The sequence below is a fragment of the Staurois parvus genome, unplaced genomic scaffold (assembly GCF_062004578.1).
Source record: "Staurois parvus isolate SC_StPar_1 unplaced genomic scaffold, SC_StPar_1.0 ptg000213l, whole genome shotgun sequence".
NCBI lineage: Eukaryota > Metazoa > Chordata > Amphibia > Anura > Ranidae > Staurois > Staurois parvus.
In genome coordinates, this window is record NW_028318009.1 from 2,750,529 (window position 1) to 2,772,775 (window position 22,247).

The window sequence follows — 22,247 nt, forward strand, 5'->3', positions numbered from 1 at the left end:
TGCCTGGACACATTCCGTTCCAGACAGAGAAGAAGACATCCAAACAGTGAGCAAAACAGCACATACCCACAGTTAGAACACACCTAGGACACATTTAACCCCCTGATCGCCCCCCCAGTTAACCTCTTCACTGCCCTGTCACCAGTGTCACTGATCAGTGAACTGATTTTTACTGATCACTGTATCAGTGTCGCTGGCGACTTCCGATAGTGTTTGCGCCCCTCCCAGATAGCGCCAGATTGCCCGCCAGTACACCAGTAATCCTGTTTAACCCCTTGATTGCCCCCCCCCCCAGTTAACCCCTTCACTGCCCTGTCCCCAGTGTCACTGATCAGTGAACCGATTTTTACTGATCACTGTATCAGTGTCGCTGGCGACTTCCGATAGTGTTAGCGCCCCTCCCAGATAGCGCCAGATTTCCCGCTAATACACCAGTAATCCCGTCTAACCCCTTGATCGCCCCCCCCCCCCCCCCCCCGAGTTAACCCCTTCACTGCCCTGTCACCAGTGTCACTGATCAGTGAACCGATTTTTACTGATCACTGTATCAGTGTCGCTGGCGACTTTCAATAGTGTTAGCGCCCCTCCCAGATAGCGCCAGTTTACCCGCCAGTACACCAGTAATCCCATTTAACCCCTTGATCGCCCCCCCACCCCCCCCCCAGTTAACCCCTTCAATGCCCTGTCACCAGTGTCATTGATTACAGTGAACAGATTTTTACTGATCACTGTATTAGTGTCACTGGTGACTTCCGATAGTGTTAGCGCCCCTCCCATATAACGCCAGTTTGCCTGCTAATGCATGGGATTTTTTTTACCAAAAACATATAGCAGAATACATTTTGGCTTAAATTTATGACTAACTTTGAGTTTACGATATATTTTTTATAGCTGAAAGTAGAAAATATTGTTTTTTTTCAAAATTTTCGTGTTTTTTTTGTTTATAGCGCAAAAAAAAAAAAGGCGCACAGGTGATAAAATACCACCAAAAGAAAGCTCTATTTGTGTGAAAAAAAGGACGTAAATTTTGTTTGGGTACAGCATTGCATGACCGCGCAATTATCATTTGAATTAGTGCAGCGCTGTATAGCAAAAAAAGGCATAAATTGCAGTATCTATACCAGCAATGGGCAAACTACGGTCCGGCGGACCTTTTAATCCGGCCCGCGGAGCTAGGCTCCTCTCACAGTCCGCCCTGAAGACCGGTGTAGCATGAAAATCTGTCTCCTATGAGGATCTGTCCCCCTCGACATATCTGCGCATGTGCCGGAGATCGCCGATCGGCTGCTAATGCCTGAAACTGGCACATGCGCAGATACGTAGAGGGGGACAGATCCTCATAGGAGACAGATTTTCATGCTACACCGGAACGGCGCGGGAACACGGCGAGAGGAACGCGCGGAGCAAAGGTAAGTGAATTGACACAGGGGGGACTTGGGGACTTAATATGGGGGATGAATTACTATGGGGGATGAATTACTATAGGGGGGATGAATTACTATGGGGGATGAATTACTATATGGGGGATGAATTACTATATGGGGGATGAATTACTATATGGGGGATGAATTACTATGCTTACTATGGGGGAATATTACTATACTTACTATGGATGACACATACACATCATTCATCTACTCTTGGTCCGGCCCCCGGGTCCAATATATGAACCCATTGCGGCCCTCAAGTCAAAAAGTTTGCCCACCCCTGATCTATACCATAGTTTGTAGACGCTATAACTTTCACAGAAAGCAATCAATATACACTTATTGGGATTTTTTTTTACCAAAAACATGGAGCAGAATACATTTTGGCTTAAATTTATGACTAACTTTGAGTTTACAATATATTTTTTATAGCTGAAAGTAGAAAATATTGGTTTTTTTTCAAAATTTTCGTGTTTTTTTTTTTGTTTATAGCGCAAAAAATAAAAAGCGCACAGATGATAAAATACCATCAAACGAAAGCTCTATTTGTGTGAAAAAAAGGACGTAAATTTCGTTTGGGTGCAGCATTGCATGACCGTGCAATTATCATTTGAATTAGTGCAGCGCCAAACAGCAAAAAAAAGGCCTGGTCATTAAGGGGGGGTAAATCCTCAGGAGCTCAAGTGGTTAAAAAGATACATAAAGTGCATACAGCACCTTCTTTTTTTAATTTTTGTTTTGATTCATCACCAATGTGATTGGTTCATATGAAGACGCCTGTAAAGTCTGATGTTTAGTTTTAGAAGGGTACAAATGATTTCATCATTCATCTGCTTCATGTAAATTTTGGTGACTCCAAAATCTTTCCACCAGAAATATTACCTGTGACTAGTACCTGAGGCATTTCTATATGACGCTACATCTGTATTATGTCTATCCTGGATGTTGTGATTATGATCTCCATGTCCTGACATCATAGATGGAAGAGATGAAACGACGGATGATCTGGGAAGACACTCTGAAATTTGTCACCACCCACAATCTGGAGTACGGCCTGGGGCTCCACACTTACGAAGTTGGAATGAACAATCTGGCAGATATGGTAAAAATGTGTTTCCAAATTTGTGCAGTAATTTGAAACTAAGATAAAATGAAATGAAGGAACACTTTTCCATTTTCATTACATATTTTATTGTACACCTGGTGAAAACATCACTGAGTCTCTGTTCTTCTCTATGTAATGCAGGCAGATCATAAATGGTGGGAGGGGCCAGCAGGGTGCTGTACATAGTTTCCTGAAAACATCACGGCACTCTGCTTCAGCACTCCTCTCAAGTCCTTATGTAAGCATTGGAAGGAGTTATGCAAATATCAACATTTCTTAACTGCTTCCCGTCCGCCCTATAGTGGCAATACTGCTACAGGGCAGCACAGGTGTGCAAAATCGTGTGTGTGTGTGTATATATATATATATTGCATTTCCATGTAGGGGGTGCACGCCCTATTCGCTGCCTCTGGTGTCAATCACGGGTTCCTGGCTGGAAATTACTCGCCGACACTTGTTGATCGAGGAGCATTACCGACGGAGCTAGAGAATTGTATGTGAACAATACAGATCTCTCCCCTGTCAGCTCCTGCACACTGCTTTGTATGGCTCTGCATAGCAGAGCCATTTAAAGCAGTGTGCTTCCAGTGAAACACACAGCCCCATAGTAAAACAGCACACAGTTAACCCTTTGATCACCCCAGATGTTAACCCCTTCCTGCCCAGTGTCATTAGTACAATGTCAGTGCTTTTTATTAGCACTGATCACTGTATGGGTGTCACTGGGGATGTCAGTGACACCAAGTCAGTTCCCCCCAGTGTCAGAATGCCACTGGGCAGGAAGGGGTTAACATCTGGGGCGATCAACGGATTAACTGTTTTTTACTAGGGAGACATGCTGGTGTGCAGAGAAATACACAATAGCATGTTACAGCTGGCAGTGGAGAGATCTGTGTTGTTTACACACAGGTCTCTCCCGTCACTGTTTTTCGGCGATCGCTGGGTGCCAGTGGGGAATCTCTGCCCGGGACCCGGTGATCGACATCTAAAGCCACAATGGCAGCGCAGGTAGGGCAGCGCACGCGCCCCTACACGAAAATGCAAAATCACATACATATATACACACACACACGTGGTTTTGCGCAGCCCTGCCGCCCTGCAGCAGTAGTTCTGCTATAGGGAGCGGGGAAGCGGTTAACACACTTCACTAAAGGGGAGCTATTTAGAAAAGGAGAATCTCAATAAAGGATAACTAAACCCAACAACAAAAATGGAATATATTGCAGATGACGAGTCCTTAGATTTGGTGCCTGCATTTGTTTTCATTTTTCAGGCTATGAACATTTTCAGCAAGTACAGAAACACCGTAGCAGCACTGGGGACCCCTGATTCTGATCAGGACACTATCGGCTATTACTAGTAAAAATAAAAAAAAAATCCAAATCAAATCAATATTTGTTTTTTATCTTCAAAACAGCATCAATTCTTCTAGGTAGACTTGCACAAAGTTTTTGAAGGAGCTCGGCAGGTAGGTTGTTCCAAACATCTTGGAGAACTAACCACAGATCTTCGGTGGATGTAGGCTGCTTCAAATCATTCTGTCTTTTAGTGATCCCAGACAGACTCGATGTTGAGATCAGGGCTCTGTGGGAGCCAAACAATTACTTCCAGGACTCCTTGGTTTTCTTTACACTGAAGATACTGCTGAATGATATTGGCTGTATGCTTGGGGTTGTTGTCCTGATGCAGAATAAATTTGGGGACAGTCGCAACCCTCACCGATGGTATGGCATGATGGATAAGTATCTGCTTGTATATTTCAGCATTGAGGACCCCATTGATCCTGACCAAATTTCCAACTCCACTTGCAGAAATGCAGCCCTAAACTTGCAAGGAACCTCCACCATGCTTCACTGTTGCCTGCAGACACTCCTCATTGTACCGTTCTCCAGCCCTTTGGTGAACAAACTGCCTCCGGCTACAGCCAAACATTTCAAATTTTGACTCATCAGTCCAGATCACCTGCTGTCATTTTTCTGCAGCCCAGTTCCTATGTTTTCATCATTAATTCAGTTCATAGTGCATTGCTTAGCCTTGTTTCCAAGTCGTTGGTATGGCTTTTTGGCTGCAATTCTTCCATGAAGACCACTTCTAGCCAGACTTCTCCACACAGTAGATTAATGTACCCATGTCCTACTGGTTTCCACCAGTTGTGTGCTGTTGGCACTGCTGGACAACTTGCAATTTCGAAGGGAAGTAAGCATGATGTGTCTATCTGCTGCATTAAGATTCCTTGGCCAACCACTGCGTTTACGGTCCTCAATGGTGCCTGATCAATGGTGTCCTCAATGCTGAGACACATAGGCAGATACTTATCCATCATACCATACCATCAGGAGAGAACACTAGAGAACACTTTGTATCTGCTTCCAGTATATGACAAAAATATCTTCAGTAATAAATTAAACATAATAAGGATCTCAAAATAAACCAAGACAGTGAAAATTGTAGTCATGAGTGGTCAGTATTGAAGGGCCACCTTACCCTGAAGCTCGGCATGGTGCTCTCTTACACTGATGGAAAGTGAAAAGTGTCTTTATTTATTGGTGGCCCTTCTAAAATTGCCTGTTGACATTAGTATTCAGTAAGGGGTGCTGGTCAGTGAAAAGGCGCCTCCTTGCCTTGGTGTTTAGTGGAAAAGGTGCCTCCTTGCCTTGGTGGTCAGTAAAGAGCTGCGCCTCCTTACCTTGGTGTTCAGTGAAGAGGTGCCTCCTTGCATAGGTGTTCAGTGAAGAGGTGCCTCCTTGCATAGGTGGACAGTGAAGAGGTGCCTCCTTGCATAGGTGGACAGTGAAGAGGTGCCTCCTTGCATAGGTGGACAGTGAAGAGGTGCCTCCTTGCATAGGTGGACAGTGAAGAGGTGCCTCCTTGCATAGGTGGACAGTGAAGAGGTGCCTCCTTGCATAGGTGGACAGTGAAGAGGTGCCTCCTTGCATAGGTGGACCGTGAAGAGGTGCTTCCTTGCATAGGTGGGCAGTGAAGAGGCTCCTCCTTGCATTGGTGGGCAGCGAAGAGGCTCCTCCTTGCATTGGTGGGCAGCGAAGAGGCGCCTCCTTGCATTGGTGGGCAGCAAAGAGGCTCCTCCTTGCACCGGTGGGCAGCAAAGAGGCTCCTCCTTGCACCGGTGGGCAGCGAAGAGGCGCCTCCTTGCACCGGTGGGCAGCGAAGAGGCGCCTCCTTGCACCGGTGGGCAGCGAAGAGGCGCCTCCTTGCACCGGTGGGCAGCGAAGAGGCGCCTCCTTGCACCGGTGGGCAGCGAAGAGGCGCCTCCTTGCATTGGTGGTCAGCGAAGCAGCGCCTCCTTGCATTGGTGGGCAGTGCAAAGATCTTGTTTTTATTCTTTCTTTTCAGACATCAGAGGAAGTGGTGGCTACAATGATGGGCGTTATGGCTCCTGACATCACAGAGTTGAATTCCACAAGTGGAGTAGATGAATGGGATGTTAAAGTTCCAAATTCGATTGACTGGAGAACTAAACGCTGTGTCACAAAAGTGAAGAACCAGGTATACAACTTAAAAGACGTTTTCCTCTATAGACTAGCGTCCCCACTTCCAAATACTACATGGAGTACTGTAAGGTCCTGGTCACATGAATTTGTTTTAAGAATGCACTGTTGTATATTACTTCGGAAGGTGTATGGTTGAAAAAAAAAAAGTATCACACCTAGGGTGCAGGAGTCCACGAGTACATTTTTTATCACACGTCCAAAGACAAGAAGCCAACATGTTTCTATGACTATTGGTTGCCCCTTCATCAGGACATTTGAGGCCGCTTTGTGTTAAAAGGTCATTGTGGACTTCTCTTTATACTGAGAAATGAAACCAAGTTTAGTTCCAGTACCTCCCACCTACACCTTCTTGACAGTCTTCTTGACCTGTGGTCTTCACAGTGAAGAAATAAAGACGCTCTTGTTGAATGTTAATAAACAGTGCCTTGAAAGCAACCCTGGTCAATATATCAATTCCCAACGCCAGCCTCATGAAGGAGAGGAGTGTTTATAGTCACCTTACGATAGCCCATGTCTTCAAACTTCCCTCTGTTCTTGCCGTATAGCCTCTATAAGTCTCTTCAGTTTTCAAATTCATGCAGACTCCACCTCCGCAACATCTCCAAAATATGCACGTTCCTAACTCCTGAAACCACAAAGCAACTCATTCGCTCCCTCATCATATCACGACTTGACTACTGCAACTCCCTCCTCACCGGCCTACCCCAACACAGGCTATCCCCGCTTCAGTCTATCCTGAATTCTGCGGCCAGATTCATCCACCTCACCAATCGGTCCGTATCCGCCTCCCCTCTCTGCCAATCCCTCCACTGGCTTCTGATTGCCCAACGCATAAAATTCAAAATATTGACACAGACGTACAAAGCTATCCATAACACTGCCCACAACTACATCACCGACCTGATATCCATCTACCACCCGAAACGCACTCTCCGCTCCTCACAAGACCTCCTACTCTCCAGTTCCCTGGTCTCCTCCTCCCATGCCCATCTCCAGGACTTCTCCAGGGCCTTCCCCATCCTCTGGAACTCACTATCCCAATCCGTCAGACTGTCACCTTCCCTCCTCACCTTTAGGCGCACCCTGAAAACCCATCTCTTCAGAGAAGCCTTCCCAGCTCTCACCTAATTGCCGATCTCCTCCACTCTTCCCACCACTCCAACCCCCACAGCTATTCCCTCCTGTACCACTCTCCCCTCCCTCCTAGATTGTAAGCTCCAAGGAGCAGGGCCCTCGAACCCCTCGTGTATCGCATTGTATTGTTACTGTACTGTCTCATGTACTGTCTCCCATTATAATGTACAGCGCTGAGCAAACTTTTGGTGCTATATAAATACTGTATAATAATAATATTCAACACTTCTGGGAGTGTTGAGTATGTCTTCCACTGCTCTATGCAGTTTATTCCTCTGACACTTCTAGATCACTAGATCATCCTATAGAGACTTGGTGGTTGGAGGAAAGAACCACCTTGAACAGTGGTGGACACAAGTATGACAGTTCGGGAAGTGTTGAATGCTAAAGAACCTGGTGGAGGCTGCGAGGCCAGAACAGAGAGAAGGTAGGACACTTGGCCCACTTGAGAGGTGAGTATGATACCTCTAACTCTTACATGGAGCTGGATTTGGGAATTATGAAAAGACCTGATAAGGTTGCTTTAACGTAAGTTTTTCCTAAATTGGAACCCAAGCTAAAGCATCTTTAATAGAATTTGTGGAGGATTACAACTTCTTTCAGAAGAGGTTTGCCTGCACATCAATGAATTAATTTGTTGCAAATTTGTATAGATACTTCTAGTAATTTTGCTGAAAAATCTATGATAATTTGCATTACTGCTGTTTCCTTAGTTGGTGTCCTCTGATCCGAGAAACAAAGTGCAATCAGTACCTTTGCATCGTTAGAAGAAATCACCGATAGTACTTTAGTACAATACAGCTCGGGCTTGCATTCCTGATCTCTTGAAGCAAATCTCCCTGCTGACTTTAAGCCATTGGTTTGCCAGACTCAATTAAATTAGATGTATGGAAAGTTTGACGGCCTCACTCTGACAGAGAAGACCAATTCAGAGACAGATGGGTGCCGTGGACGGTGTCTACTTGCTCTTCTCAGTACATTGACACACTAGTTAGCTCCTCATATCCTTAACATCCATTGGCTAAGACCTGCCCAGCGATGTCTTTAGATACCAATTGCTCTTCGTGAGGGAAGGGAAATTTCTCCACCCCTCCCAATTCCCCCCCCTTTTTATTTTATTCTTTCTTTGTCCTTCAGTCCAGCCTTACTACTTATTTGTTCCCTAATAGGGTTAGGAACCATGTCCCTCACCCCCGTTTTGTTTTCCTCCTCGCTTCGCTGCTACGAGGGAGAGAAGACAATTGTAAATGTTTAGTATTGAACACTCCCCACATTGTGATGCCTAGATCAGGGACGGACTAACAACTCATGGGGCCCCCGGGCAATAGGGGATCATGAGGCCCCTGTATCCTTGCCCAAACTCAAAAAAGCCTACGAAAAAGGTACCAGGGGCATCTCATGGGGCCCCCTACTGACCCCGGGCCCTCGGGCAGTGCCCGAGTTTCCAAATGGTCAGTCCACCCCTGGCCTAGATATTATGGGATTAGTAGTCTCAGGGCAAGACATAGGGCGGTAGGTCCTCCTAATGTATGTGGCACTTACTGCAGGGATTTCGGGCATTCCTCCAAATGTTGTATTAAGGATCCCCCATGCACCTGCTGAGCTGGATACAACTGATTTTTCTAGCTTTCCGCCTCTGTGAGGGTTACTTATCATCTCTGAGACTACATGTCATATGTTTTATCTGTAACTTTTAGACCTGGACATGCTGGAAATTTAAATTTTGGTTTGGATGCAATTAGGGATGCACCGAAATTTCGGTGGCTGAAACGTTTCGGGCAAAAAAAAACCCCTTTCGGCTGTCGGCCGAAATGGAAAAAAAAGCACCGATACAAGTGCCGAAAAAGCCCCGTCCCTCGGTAGTTGTCAGCCTTACCTGAGAAACCAACACACTATCCCGGCGCTGGGCATAGAGAAGAGTGAAGGAAAGATGGCCTCCACTCATCTCTATGCCCATGAAGGACCGGAGCGATGTGACTTCCAGTTCCGGCCGTTTGTTTTTTAGGGCACTAGATCAAATCTTTTTTTTTGATCCAATGCTTTACATTGCAGAGAGATGTGGGGTCTTATTGACCCCATATCTCTCCATAAAGAGGACCTGTCACTAATTATTTCTATCACAAGGGATGCATGCATTTCTTATGATAAGAATAAAAGTGCAAAAAAACCCAAAAACTTTATATAAATAAAAAAAAAAAGTTTAAAGTGCCCCAGTCCGCCCCGTGCTCGCACGTAGTGGTGAACGCATACGTAGGCCATGCCCACATATGTAAATGATGTTGAAACCACACATGTGAGGTATCACCACGAACGTCTGAGCAAGAACAATAATTCTCGCACTAGACCTCCTCTGTAACATTACACTGCTACCCTGTAGACATTTTTAAAGCATCACCCATGGAGATTTTTAAGTACCGCAGTTTCACGCCATTCCACGAGCATGCGCAGTTTTAAAGCGTGACATGTTGGGTATCTATTTACTCTCCGTAACATCTTCTTTCATATTTTACAAAAAAATTGGGGTATATATTGTTTTTTTTTTTATCAGTGTATTTTTTTCCCAAAAAAATATTCATTTTTAAAAACTGCATTTCTGTTTTCTGCCAAGTGGATTTTAAATTTTTGTTTTTGGCACCATAATTTTCATTTCGGTGCAACACTAGATGCAATCGCTCATTGAAGAATTTAATTTCGTCATATTCGTTGTGTTGAAGCAGTTCATTTTCATGATCTGTGTCGTATATTCGTTTGTCTGGGCAGTGGCGTATTTAGGTTTTGTGCTGCCCTAGGCAACAAAAATATTGGCACCCCCCCCCCCCCCCCCAGTACAGATAGCCTGACATTGACCAACAACACCCCTCCCGCCTTGAGAAAGATACTCCCCTTCACAGCTCCGGACATCCCCGGGAACGAGAGTTGGGCTGTGCATACACCGTCATGAAACCCGCAGCATCTCTCAGAACCCACCAGGTCCCCATGCTGCATGTGTCCGTTCTTCCGAGAGGGAGGGCTGCCTCCCTGAAAAATGCCACCCTAGGCAAAGGCCTTGTGGTAAATACACCCCTAGGTCTGGGTGGATTCAAAAAAATTTAGCTTTTTTTTTTTTAAAGATTGTTATATATTAGTTTTCTGTTTCATTATTTTGGGTGGTTTCATTATATAAATACTGTATTATAATAATAATATTCATATATTGAAACTACCAAAAGAAGCGAGAAAAAGATACCAATATTACACCAGATTGATGTCTCTAAACAAGTATTACCATTAATGTTGGCATACTTTAATGTATTTCTTTTACATTGATTATTGGATGACTGTGTACATGCATGATGTCTTAAATAAAGAGTACATATTTGCAGGGATCGTGCGGCTCTTGCTGGGCTTTCAGTACGACAGGCTCTCTGGAATGCCAGATGAAGCTGAAGACAGGAAAGTTGCAGTCACTGAGCGAACAGCAGCTTGTGGATTGCAGTGGGAAATACGGAAACAATGGATGCAAGGGTGGAAATAAGGAGAAGGCTTTTAACTACATCAAGGATCATGGACTGGCACTGGAATCCTCATATCCATACCGAGGAAAGGTAATGAGAGATACTGTCAGGATCCTGTGGAGAATGTTTCTAAATAACTGATGCTAAAATGCACATTGTGGTGCTATTCCTTTTATTTTGGTACCCCGATGCGCTTAGGCAGCACACCCCAGAAAGCACAGATGTGAACCACAGTGTTTAAAAAAAATATCCAGTTATATGTGGGTTGTGACGCTTTGGTAGCACATTGACAATGAATGGACTGCCTAATACAACATATTCACAAATCCCATCTTGCATGTACGCGCATTACCCCAGCCCATTGCGACGCACACATTCACAAATCCCATCTTGCATGTACGCGCGTTACCCCAGCCCATTGCGACGCACACATTCACAAATCCCATCTTGCGTGTACGCGCGTTACCCCAGCCCATTGCAACATACATTCACAAATCCCATCTTACAGGTACATGCATTACCCCAACACATTGCTACGCACATATTCACAAATCCCATCTTACATGTACGTGCGTTATCCCAACCCATTGCTACGCACACATTCACAAATCCTATCTTACACGTACGTGCGTTACCCCAGCCCATTGCGACACACATTCCCATGTTGAAGGACCACAGCAGGCGCCAGGTCAGTGTGAGTAAAATCAAAGAACTTTTATTCAAAGAGCACTTCCATGTAAAACCCCCCACGGTCATCGTCCCGGGTCAGTGCAGCATGCAGAGACCGCTCTCTCCAGAGTGGTGGAGCCGACGATCGCTGCAAGGCATGAAGAGAGACCCGGTGAAGATGAAAGTCTGCGGTGTCTCTCCTTGCGCTCCCGCAGTTTGATAAAGGAGGCGGAGCCTCGGAAATGCATTGCAGCCTGCCCTCCTATCACTGACGGAACCTGTCAGGAGCCCCGGCCAGCTGGCGGGGGCACATGAGGAGACGCCGCAGACTTTAATCTTCAGCGGGTCTTTCTTCATGCCTTGTAGTGATCGTCGGCCACAGACGTCAATGTTAAAACCACAAAAGTCACCAGGAAGTCATTTCTTTGTCTTATCTTTGCAACTGTGGCTGCGATTTCAGAGGGTTTTGTGAGTTCAGTAATGTGCCTTACACTCAGTAGTGGTATGATTCATGAAAGCCACATTGACGTTGTAATGCAGTCGCACTAGAAGTCACAGCAGTGTGACCCGAGCCTTACTCAAAGCAACACAGTGACCACAAAGACGCCTTTAGGGCCTCAGGACATTGAATGTATGTGACCTATGTGACATTATACATCTATATGATCTACTCCTTATCTGAAGACTCCTCTTGTTATATGATGCTCTAACTCCGAGGTCTCCAAACTGTGGCCTACGGGCCAGTTTCAACCCTTTTCTTGCCTTTACCCAGCCCTTGGGGCACTATTCTTCTCAGTGACACCCATAAGGCACATTATTCCTCCCACTGACCCCAACGATGGGGCGCAATTCCTACTGACCCCAACGATGGGGCGCCATTCCACCCACTGACCCCAATGTTGGGGCGCCATTCCACCCACTGACCCCAACATGGGGGCGCCATTTCACCCACTGACCCCAACGTTGGGGCGCCGTTCCTCCCACTGACCCCAACAATGGAGTGCAATTCCCACTGACTCCGACGGGGCGCCGTTCCACCCACTGACCCCAAGGACGGGGCGCCGGTCCACCCACTGACCCCAAGGACGGGGCGCCGTTCCACCCACTGACCCCAAGGACGGGGCGCCGCTCCTCCCACTGACCCCAACGAGGGGGTGCCATTGTTCCCACTGACCCCAACGAGGGGGCACCCTTTCTCCCACTGACCCCAACGATGGGGAGCCGTTCCACCCACTGACCCTAACAATGGGGCGCCGCTCCTCCCACTGACCCCAACGAGGGGGCGCCGTTCTTCCCACTGACCCCAACGACGGGGAGCCGTTCCTCCCACTGACCCCAACGACGGGGCGCGGCTCCTCCCACTGACCCCAACGACGGGGCGCGGCTCCTCCCACTGACCCCAACGACGGGGCGCGGCTCCTCCCACTGACCCCAACGACGGGGCGCGGCTCCTCCCACTGACCCCAACGACGGGGCGCGGCTCCTCCCACTGACCCCCACGACGGGGCGCGGCTCCTCCCACTGACCCCCAACGACGAGGCGCGGCTCCTCCCACTGACCCCCAACGACGGGGCGCCGTTCCTCCCACTGACCCCCAACGACGGGGCGCCGTTCCTCCCACTGACCCCCAACGACGGGGCACCAATCCTTCAACTGAGACAAACAATGGGGCACTATTCCTCCTCATACTGACCGGAGGCGTTATGTATTTTACTTACTGCCGTAGAACTCCTAGATGGATACGGTGTCTACTCCCTTGGATGCTGGGGAATTTTGTACTCCCACTGATCACAGTGTCCTCCTACCCTCCCAAAACTTTCAGTTTGAACCCCCTGCTCTAACTAGTTTCACAGACCCGTGTCCTGTCCACAAACCTTAGTCTGGTTCTACTTCATTTGTAGATTGTAGATTTGTAAATTTTAACTGTATTGTACTGAGATTTGTTCAATAACACTTGCAGGTCTTGTCCCACCCCCAGCCAGTGACTGAGCAGGAAAGGAAGAAGCAGCTCATCTCAGTCACTTTGCTCTCTCCTCCTGTCAATGTGTTTCTTGTACTACAACACACCTGATTGGCTACTTGTGCTGCTTCTCTGACCCCCCATCTGCACTGCTGTACAGGAGCTATATACATAGCAGGGATTTATACTGCTCACATTTAATGATATATTATTGAGCTTAGAGTTGAATAATTTGTGTCTTTTATATGTGCCTGGAGTTCAACTTTATTTGGTTGTCAAAGGCAACAAGTTGTCAGAAACTTCACACCATGAATCCTGAACGTAATAATATTGCTTTTATCCATTCACCAGCAAGGCACCTGCATCTCTGCTCCTAAGGCTGCTACATGCCGCAGTTACAAGAGATTGCCACGTGGGAATGAACTGTCCCTTCAAAAGGCTGTGGCAACCGTGGGACCCGTGTCTGTGTCAATAAAATGTATTCAACGTTCCTTCCAAATGTACGCAAAAGGTGTGTATGAAGTATTTGTACCCTGTGCACAAGTCAGATCTACAGTCTTAGGGCTCTTTCAGCAAGCAGTAATGCTTACCACCTTCTGAAAAGCAATCCACAGCGGATCACTTTTCAGAAGGCAAGCATGGCAGCAGCTGGCAGGCATTAAGTCTAGGTGCACACCTATGCAAGTTGTGTTTGAGGCGTTTCTGAATTGTGTGTTGCATTTTCGCACTGGTTTTTGACTTTTTTGACATTCTGACATTGGGGGGTACTGACTTGGGGTCACTGACATCCCCAAAAACACTAATACAGTGATCAGTGCAAAAAAAAAAAAAACTGACACTGTACTAATGGCACTGGGGAGGAAGGGGTTAACTTTATTTTGCAGGGAAGGGTTATAGGAGTGAGGGGAGTGTTTTACTAGGGGGCGGGGTGTGTACTGGGCGGGACAAGGCTGATCGAGAAAGAGAAACTCTTCTTTCTCGATCAGCTCATCCTCGAGCTGACAGGGAAGTGACAGACAGCACAGCTACTGCAGCTGTGCTCTCTGTCACTGTTTGCCGCCGCTAAGGAGCGGCTGTGACCCGGCGACTGACATCTGCGGCGGTGATCCGCGGGACAAATAGGGCGGTGGTGCGCCTCGCGCGCGCCCCCTATTTGTTTACAAAACACACGTTTTAAAACGTGGTTTTGCCTGTGAGTGCCGCCCTGCCGCCATATATGTATATTGGCTGGGCGGCATGCGGTTAATGAGGTCTATATAACAAAAAAAACGCAAAGTTTTGTGTTCAGAAAAGTCCCTGGCCCTTTCCAAAAACCGGGTGAAAACGCGGAGATGTGAACCTGTCCCATAGGAAATCATGTTAAATGGACTGTACTGCGTTTCTGCAAAATGCGTCAGAAAACACTTAGGTGTGAACCTGGGCTAAAAGTGGCGCTACTGATGCCTGTTTTTTGTTTTTTTTAAATGTTGAATGGCAATTTTACATTGTGACACCACGGTAGAACTGCAGGCCAAGCATTTGGCTCGTGTTTGTGACGTTGCCCTATTGATCTCAACGGATAAGTTTGACATGTGATGCTGCCCGTTATACTCTGCAGTCCGATTTAAATTGCTTTTGCTTCACGAGTGCAGCGTGTGTACAACCTGTCAGGTTGCAATGTTAGAATTCTAGGGGGGGTGTAAAAGCCATGGCTCAGCCGACTGTTTTTATGCCCCACCCCCTATTTTCCTAGCCCCCAGTGTGAAAGAGTCCTTATTTATTAACACTTTGAAATATGATAGGCTGGGACATGATGGCGCACATTTAAATGTGTTGCAGTAATGCAGTCCACTAGTTAATACACACAAAAAAAAAAAAAATCGGTACGTACAGCTGCAAATACAGTCAGGTCCATAAATACTGGGACATCGACACAATTCTAACATTTTTGGCTCTATACACCACCACAATGGATTTGAAATGAAACAAACAAGATGTGCTTTAACTGCAGACTGTCAGCTTTAATTTGAGGGTATTGACATCCAAATCAGGTGAACGGTGTAGGAATTACAACAGTTTGCATATGTGCCTCCCACTTGTTAAGGGACCAAAAGTAATGGGACAGAATAATAATCATAAATCAAACTTTCACTTTTTAATACTTGGTTGCAAATCCTTTGCAGTCAATTACAGCCTGAAGTCTGGAACGCATAGACATCACCAGACGCTGGGTTTCATCCCTGGTGATGCTCTGCCAGGCCTCTACTGCAACTGTCTTCAGTTCCTGCTTGTTCTTGGGGCATTTTCCCTTCAGTTTTGTCTTCAGCAAGTGAAATGCATGCTCAGTCGGATTCAGGTCAGGTGATTGACTTGGCCATTGCATAACATTCCACTTCTTTCCCTTAACAAACTCTTTGGTTGCTTTTGCAGTCTGCTTTGGGTCATTGTCCATCTGCACTGTGAAGCGTCCAATGAGTTCTGAAACATTTGGCTGAATATGAGCAGATAATATTCCCGAAACACTTCACAATTCATCCTGCTGCTTTTGTCAGCAGTCACATCATCAATAAATACAAGAGAAGCAGTTCCATTGGCAGCCATACATGCCCACGCCATGACACTACCACCACCATGCTTCACTGATGAGGTGGTATGCTTAGGATCATGAGCCGTTCCTTTCCTTCTCCATACTCTTCTCTTCCCATCACTCTGGTACAAGTTGATCTCGGTCTCATCTGTCCATAGGATGTTGTTCCAGAACTGTGAAGGCTTTTTTACATGTCGTTTGGCAAACTCTAATCTGGCCTTCCTGTTTTTGAGGCTCACCAATGGTTTCCATCTTGTGGTGAACCCTCTGTATTCACTCTGGTGAAGTCTTCTCTTGATTGGTGACTTTGACACACATACCTCCTGGAGAGTGTTCTTGATCTGGCCAACTGTTGTGAAGGGTGTTTTCTTCACCAGGGAAAGAATTCTTCGGTCATCCACCACAGTTGTTTTCCGTGGTCTTCCGGGTCTTTTGGTGTTGCTGAGCTCACCGGTGCGTTCCTTCTTTTTAAGAATGTTCCAAACAGTTGTTTTGGCCACGCCTAATGTTTTTGCTATCTCTCTGATGGGTTTGTTTTGTTTTTTCAGCCTAATGATGGCTTGCTTCACTGATAGTGACAGCTCTTTGGATCTCATCTTGAGAGTTGACAGCAACAGATTCCAAATGCAAATAGCACACTTGAAATGAACTCTGGACCTTTTATCTGCTCATTGTAATTGGGATAATGAGGGAATAACACACACCTGGCCATGGAACAGCTGAGAAGCCAATTGTCCCATTACTTTTGGTCCCTTAACAAGTGGGAGGTACATATGCAAACTGTTGTAATTCCTACACCGTTCACCTGATTTGGATGTAAATACCCTCATGTCAACACTGACAGTCTGCAGTTAAAGCACATCTTGTTCGTTTCATTTCAAATCCATTGTGGTGGTGTATAGTGCCAAAAATGTTAGAATTGTGTCAATGTCCCAATATTTATGGACCTGACTGTAGATGCTACAGATTGGTGGTTGGCCTCGGGATGACACATGGATATCACAGCATTTTACAGCAATCATTTTCTTAATGTCAGTCAGTAAAGCCCAATTGCATCTTTGCGTTTGTTACTACAGTGCAGTAAAGCTGCATAATCCGTGATGTGTGCGGCTTTTTTATTTTTTGTTTTACTGTACCATCGTGCTGCAGCCTTTGCCAGTTGGAGATCTGGATTGCTGATCAACAGCGAACACAGTAATCTGGGACTCCAGCACTCTGACACACCCCCTGCACAGTGCTCCAATCAACAGAGCTGCTCGGGGAGTGTGAGCACTCTTGATTGGAGCACTGTGTGGGGGGTGTTGGACCATTGATCTGTGTTGAGCCGCTGCTGGATCTTCAACGTCATGCCAGCACAGAGCATTGTGTCCCTTGCTGCAGCACGACACTACTGTATAAAAATAAAAAACACATTAATTACGACTCATGCAGCCTAACTGCATTCCAGTTATACAACACAAAGCCCCATTTTGGCTTCATGCAAGCGTTTATACTGACAAAAGTGCCTACTTTAACTGCTTCCCTGCCGCCCTATAGCAGAAATACTGCTGCAGGGCTGCGCAAAGTCACGTATATATACTTGATTTTCATTTCCGGGTAGGAGGCGCGCGTGCCACCCTACCCTCGCCGCCAGGCTTGGCTTGGGGAAATGGTTCTGCTTGTTGCTGGAGAAGATTCCATCTCCCCAAGCCAAACCTCTGAATACAGCTCCTAAGAGAATGGCTGGGTCAGATATCCATAACTCAGGGAGTTGACCCTCCAGCATTGCTTCTTGGAATCTTCTCCAGCAACAAGTGGAACCAGTCAACCCCACCAGGCTTAAGCCAGCCATAGACTGTTCGAATCTCTGCTGGTTCAGCAGGAACCGGACAAGATTTGAACCATGTATCGGCAGTCTGAATGTACCAAAGTTGATCAATTGTTGGGAATTGAACCGTGGTTGCAGGAAAGAAATATGCATGGTCTATGGTCCAACTTAGGGAAAACCTGCAGAGCCCAGAAGGGGTAAATAACAGCTCAGATTGGTTACAGCCCATCAAGAACACTAAATTTATTTAGGGTCACAGTAGCATAGGGCGGGGTTCCTATAGTTGGATGCAGTCTGTTGCCTAAAATATCTTTGTATGATGTGGCATTAATAGAACCATTCACTGGAAACATTGAAACTCAACAACGTGGAGGGGTTGTCAACTTTTTGTCATACTTTAGGCTGTATAGTGTCAATATATTTTCATTTCCAGTCTTTATAATGTACAGAATTGTAAGCTGACCCCCTTTTTTTTTTGTTTTGTTTTTTTTTTTTACATATTTGCTTTTTGTGTTCTAGGTGTGTACTATGACCCTAACTGCCGTACAGAGGACTTTAAACATGCAGTTCTGGTAGCTGGATACGGTACAGAAAATGGAACGGCCTACTGGCTGTTTAAAAACAGGTATACATTTTGCAAATAAAGGGAAAAAAATTGAAATGAGAACTTCATAAATATTAAACAATTATCATGCCAATGTAAGGTTTTTGTGCTAGCCTCTCCTGACTCTTAGTATGGCAGCAGGTCTGACCCAGGAAAAAAAAAAAATCTTATTTAACGAGGTGTATCCAGCACTTACCTCGCTCTGCAGAACTGCGCTATAAAACAGGAGAATATCATGGAGGATTGGGTATTGAACACATATTTTATGAAGGAGCTAGGTTCCATATGATCCTTTATCTATTGTAAGAAAGGTATACAGAAATGTTACTAGACTGTATTAGTACAGTCACCAGCTCCTACTTTTAACCAGTTGCCCTCCACCCTATAGCAGAAATACTGCTGCAGGGCTGCACAAAGTCACGTGTGTATATATATATGTGATTTGCATTTCCAGATAGGGGCCGCCCTACCCGCACCGCCATTGGCAGCTACGGATGTCAATCACCAGCTCCCAGACGGAGATTCTCCGCCAGCACCTGATGATGACCAAGTAACACTGACAGGGGTGAGACCTGTGTGTAAACAACACAGGTCTCTTTCCTGCCAGCAAGAACATGCTGCTGTGTATTGCTCTGCATAGCAGAGCAATACACAGCAGCATGTTTCCCTAGTAAAACACACAATTAACCCTTTGATTGCCCCACATGTTAACTCCTTCCTTCCCAGTGCCATTAGTACAGTGTCAGTGCTTTTTATTAGCACTGATCACTATATTAGTGTCATTGGCAGTTCCACCCCAGTGTCAGAATGTCCGCCGGCACCTGATGATGACCGAGTAACACCGACAGGGGTGAGACCTGTGTGTAAACAACACAGGTCTCACTCCTGCCAGCAAGAACATGCTGCTGTGTATTGCTCTGCATAGCAGAGCAATACACAGCAGCATGTTTCCCTAGTAAAACACACAATTAACCCTTTGATTTCCCCACGTTAACTCCTTCCTTCCCAGTGCCATTAGTACAGTGTCAGTGCTTTTTATTAGCACTGACCACTATATTAGTGTCATTGGCAGTTAGTTCCATCCCAGTGTCAGAATGTCCGCCGCAGTCCCGCTATAAGTCGCTGATCGACCCCATTACTAGTATAAAAAAAAATATATAAAGTATATATATATACTGCCATTTGTAAATGCTATAACTTTCACATAAACTGCTTAATTTACACGCATCAGGATTTTTTTTTTTTTTAGCAAAGACATGTCACAGAATTTAAATTTAAGAAGAAATTTTGATTTTTTTTTTTTTTGCTGGACATGTTTTAGAGCAGAAAGTAAAAAAAAAATATTTTTTTTCAATATTGTCAGTCTTTTTTTTAACGCAAAAAATTAAAAAGCACAGGCGATCAAATACCACCAAAAGAAAGCTCTATTTGTGGGGAAAAAAAAGGAGGTAAATTTCATTTGGGTGCAGCGTCGCATAACTGCGCAATCAGTTAAAGTAACGCAGCGCTGTATCGCAAAAAACGGCCTGGTTTGGGGGGGGGGGGGAATCCTATGGAGGGCAAGCGTTTCCTGCCCTCCCTACTCTCTGAAATACAGCAAAGATGACAGCAGTCCTAAAAAACTAACTATGGCCTCAAAAACAACTAAGCTTGGAGATCAGCCAGTCACGTGGCCATGTACCTAGGCAGTTGGTCACATGATGTCTACTGAAGGGGAGGATTAGGATAAACAGTGGTGATTCAGGACATCCAGAGATAATATTTAATGATAGCACTTACTATAAAAGCAGCATTCTACTAGAATTCCATACAGAATAGTCAAAGAATGTGCCAAATTTCTGCATCTGTAATATAATTTGTATACGTTCTTTGCAGTTGGGGCAAAAACTGGGGTGAGAGAGGGTACGGCAAAATGGCCAGAAATCGTGACAACCATTGTGGAATCGCCAACTCCGGCGTCTATCCGATTGTGTGAGAGTGGAAATGCTGGACATCCTTTCTGGACCTAGCTATGTGTAAGAGCACATTTGGGCTGTAATGCCTGTGCTGGCTTCACTATGTTGGCTTTCCGTACCTTGTATTTGGTCTTCTTTTCATTGCAAGAATAAAATGATCTGTGCTGTACTTGCGGGATATCCGTTCTTCTTTATTTCAGACAAATCAGCCAACAAGACATGGAGGAGGTGGGTAGCAACTGAAAGCACTGTTGTTCTCCCTTACAAAGGTTTGGGATGTTTTAGATTTGTGATATTAAGCCAAGCCCACAAATGGTAGCTAAACCCCACATTTTCTCACAAAGTCTCCATTGAAAAAAAATATGTGCTGCAGCAGTGCATCGGCATGTACAGTTTTCTCTAAGTCCTGTAAAGAACCAGAAATACCCGCTGATCCTGCCAGTGAAGTCCACCCTAAGACTTTATGCTGTAGAGATCTGAGGTGGGAGCAGTTGAGTAGTTTAGCAAACAACACTGGGCAGGGCTGACACCAATCCGTCTACAAAACAGCTGTGTGTTGTCAGCCCACAACAGGTATTAGGGAGCTGAGAGCATTTCAGCAGATATTTTTTTTTTTTGTACGTGCTGGGTCTTTAACCCATTTACGGTGGCAGGAGCCAGTGCTTTAAATGGGCCATGATGCCGAAGGCTGGTAGAAAGTTTCCAATCATGCGACACTGTGATTGGCTACACAGTGCTGATGTCAATGGAAACTTGTCCTACTAACTCTCAAACGTTAGTACCTTGAGCCATCATGCCCAAAGCTGGTAGAAAGGGTTTCCAATCATACTGCACTGTGATTGGCTACACAGTACTGTCAATGGAGACCTGTCTTACTAACTCCCGAAAGTTAGAACCGTGGGCCGTGATGCCCAAGGCTGGTAGGAGGTACTCCCGATCATGCGGCACTGTGATTGGCTACACTGTGCTGATCTCAATGGAAACCTGTCCTACTAACTTCCGAAAGTTAGTACCTTTGGGCCATCATGCCCAAGGCTGGTAGAAAGGGTTTCCAATCATGCGGCACTGTAATTGGCTACACAGTGCTGATGTCAATGGAAATTTGTCCTACTGACTCCCGAAAGTTAGTACTTTAGGCCGTCATGCCCAAGGCTGGTAGGAAGGGTTTCCAATCATGCGGCACTGTGATTAGCTACACAGTAGGACAAGTTTCCATTGACATCAGCACTGTGTAGCCAATCGCAGTGCCGCATGATTGGAAACCCTTTATGCCAGCCTTGGGCATGACGGCCCAAGGTACTAACTTTCGGGAATTAGTAGGACAAGTTTCCATTGACATCAGCACTAACTCCCAAAAGTTAGTACCTTGGGCCATCATGCCCAAGGCTGGTAGGAAGTGCTCCCGATCATGCGACACTGTGATTGGCTACACAGTGCTGATGTCATTGGGAGCCTGTCCTACCAGCTCCTGAAAGTTAGTACCTGAACATGAGCTGTCAGCTCAGTCCCAGTTTTCAGCGTGTTGATGGAGCGCACCCCATAACAAGACAGCATGCATATATCCTGCAGCTGGCTGTTAAGGCCCACCCACTCCACAGCCGCATATATGCGTATGGCCATTGTCACTCTTCTGCCAAAGGGGCCCTGCATGGCTCCAAAATGTTGCCTTTTGTTTACCATGTGACCACGAAATAAAGCATTGGACCTATTTTGAGGACTTCTTGGGTGTGCTGGTGACATTTCTTCACTTGGATTGTCCACAGTTCCCAGTCTGTCTGAATTCTTGGGGCGGGCAGCTTTGACCAGACAGTGGATTTCAATGGTTGGCCTCTGAGGAAACCAGATATTGAAGCAACACACCACAATTTTATTGCTCAGATATAGATTTATTCCAAGGTGAGGTGAAAGACTTTATCACAAGATCAATGCATTTCGAGAATCAGGGCTTAGAATGAGGGATAATGTCTACTGGACGGAGTACAAAATCTCAATTTTTTTAACCAAATTGTTGAAGCGC

At 45.8% G+C, this 22,247-nt stretch overlaps 1 protein-coding gene across 5 annotated transcripts in view; it reads left to right on the forward strand.

The window, feature by feature from the left end:
- LOC149461002 (cathepsin K-like) overlaps positions 1-20,399 on the forward strand; it is a 77,274-nt gene extending 56,875 nt beyond the window's left edge. For all 5 annotated transcript variants that reach the window (XM_089678961.1, XM_089678965.1, XM_089678962.1 and 2 more), the window contains 6 exons: positions 2,407-2,529; positions 5,884-6,036; positions 10,538-10,759; positions 13,650-13,809; positions 18,191-18,296; positions 20,151-20,399. In XM_089678961.1, the coding sequence (XP_089535087.1) occupies positions 2,407-2,529; positions 5,884-6,036; positions 10,538-10,759; positions 13,650-13,809; positions 18,191-18,296; positions 20,151-20,250 (864 nt within the window). In that variant the 3' untranslated portion in view covers positions 20,251-20,399. The remainder of the gene's footprint in view (positions 1-2,406; positions 2,530-5,883; positions 6,037-10,537; positions 10,760-13,649; positions 13,810-18,190; positions 18,297-20,150) is intronic.
- Positions 20,400-22,247: the final 1,848 nt, after the last annotated feature.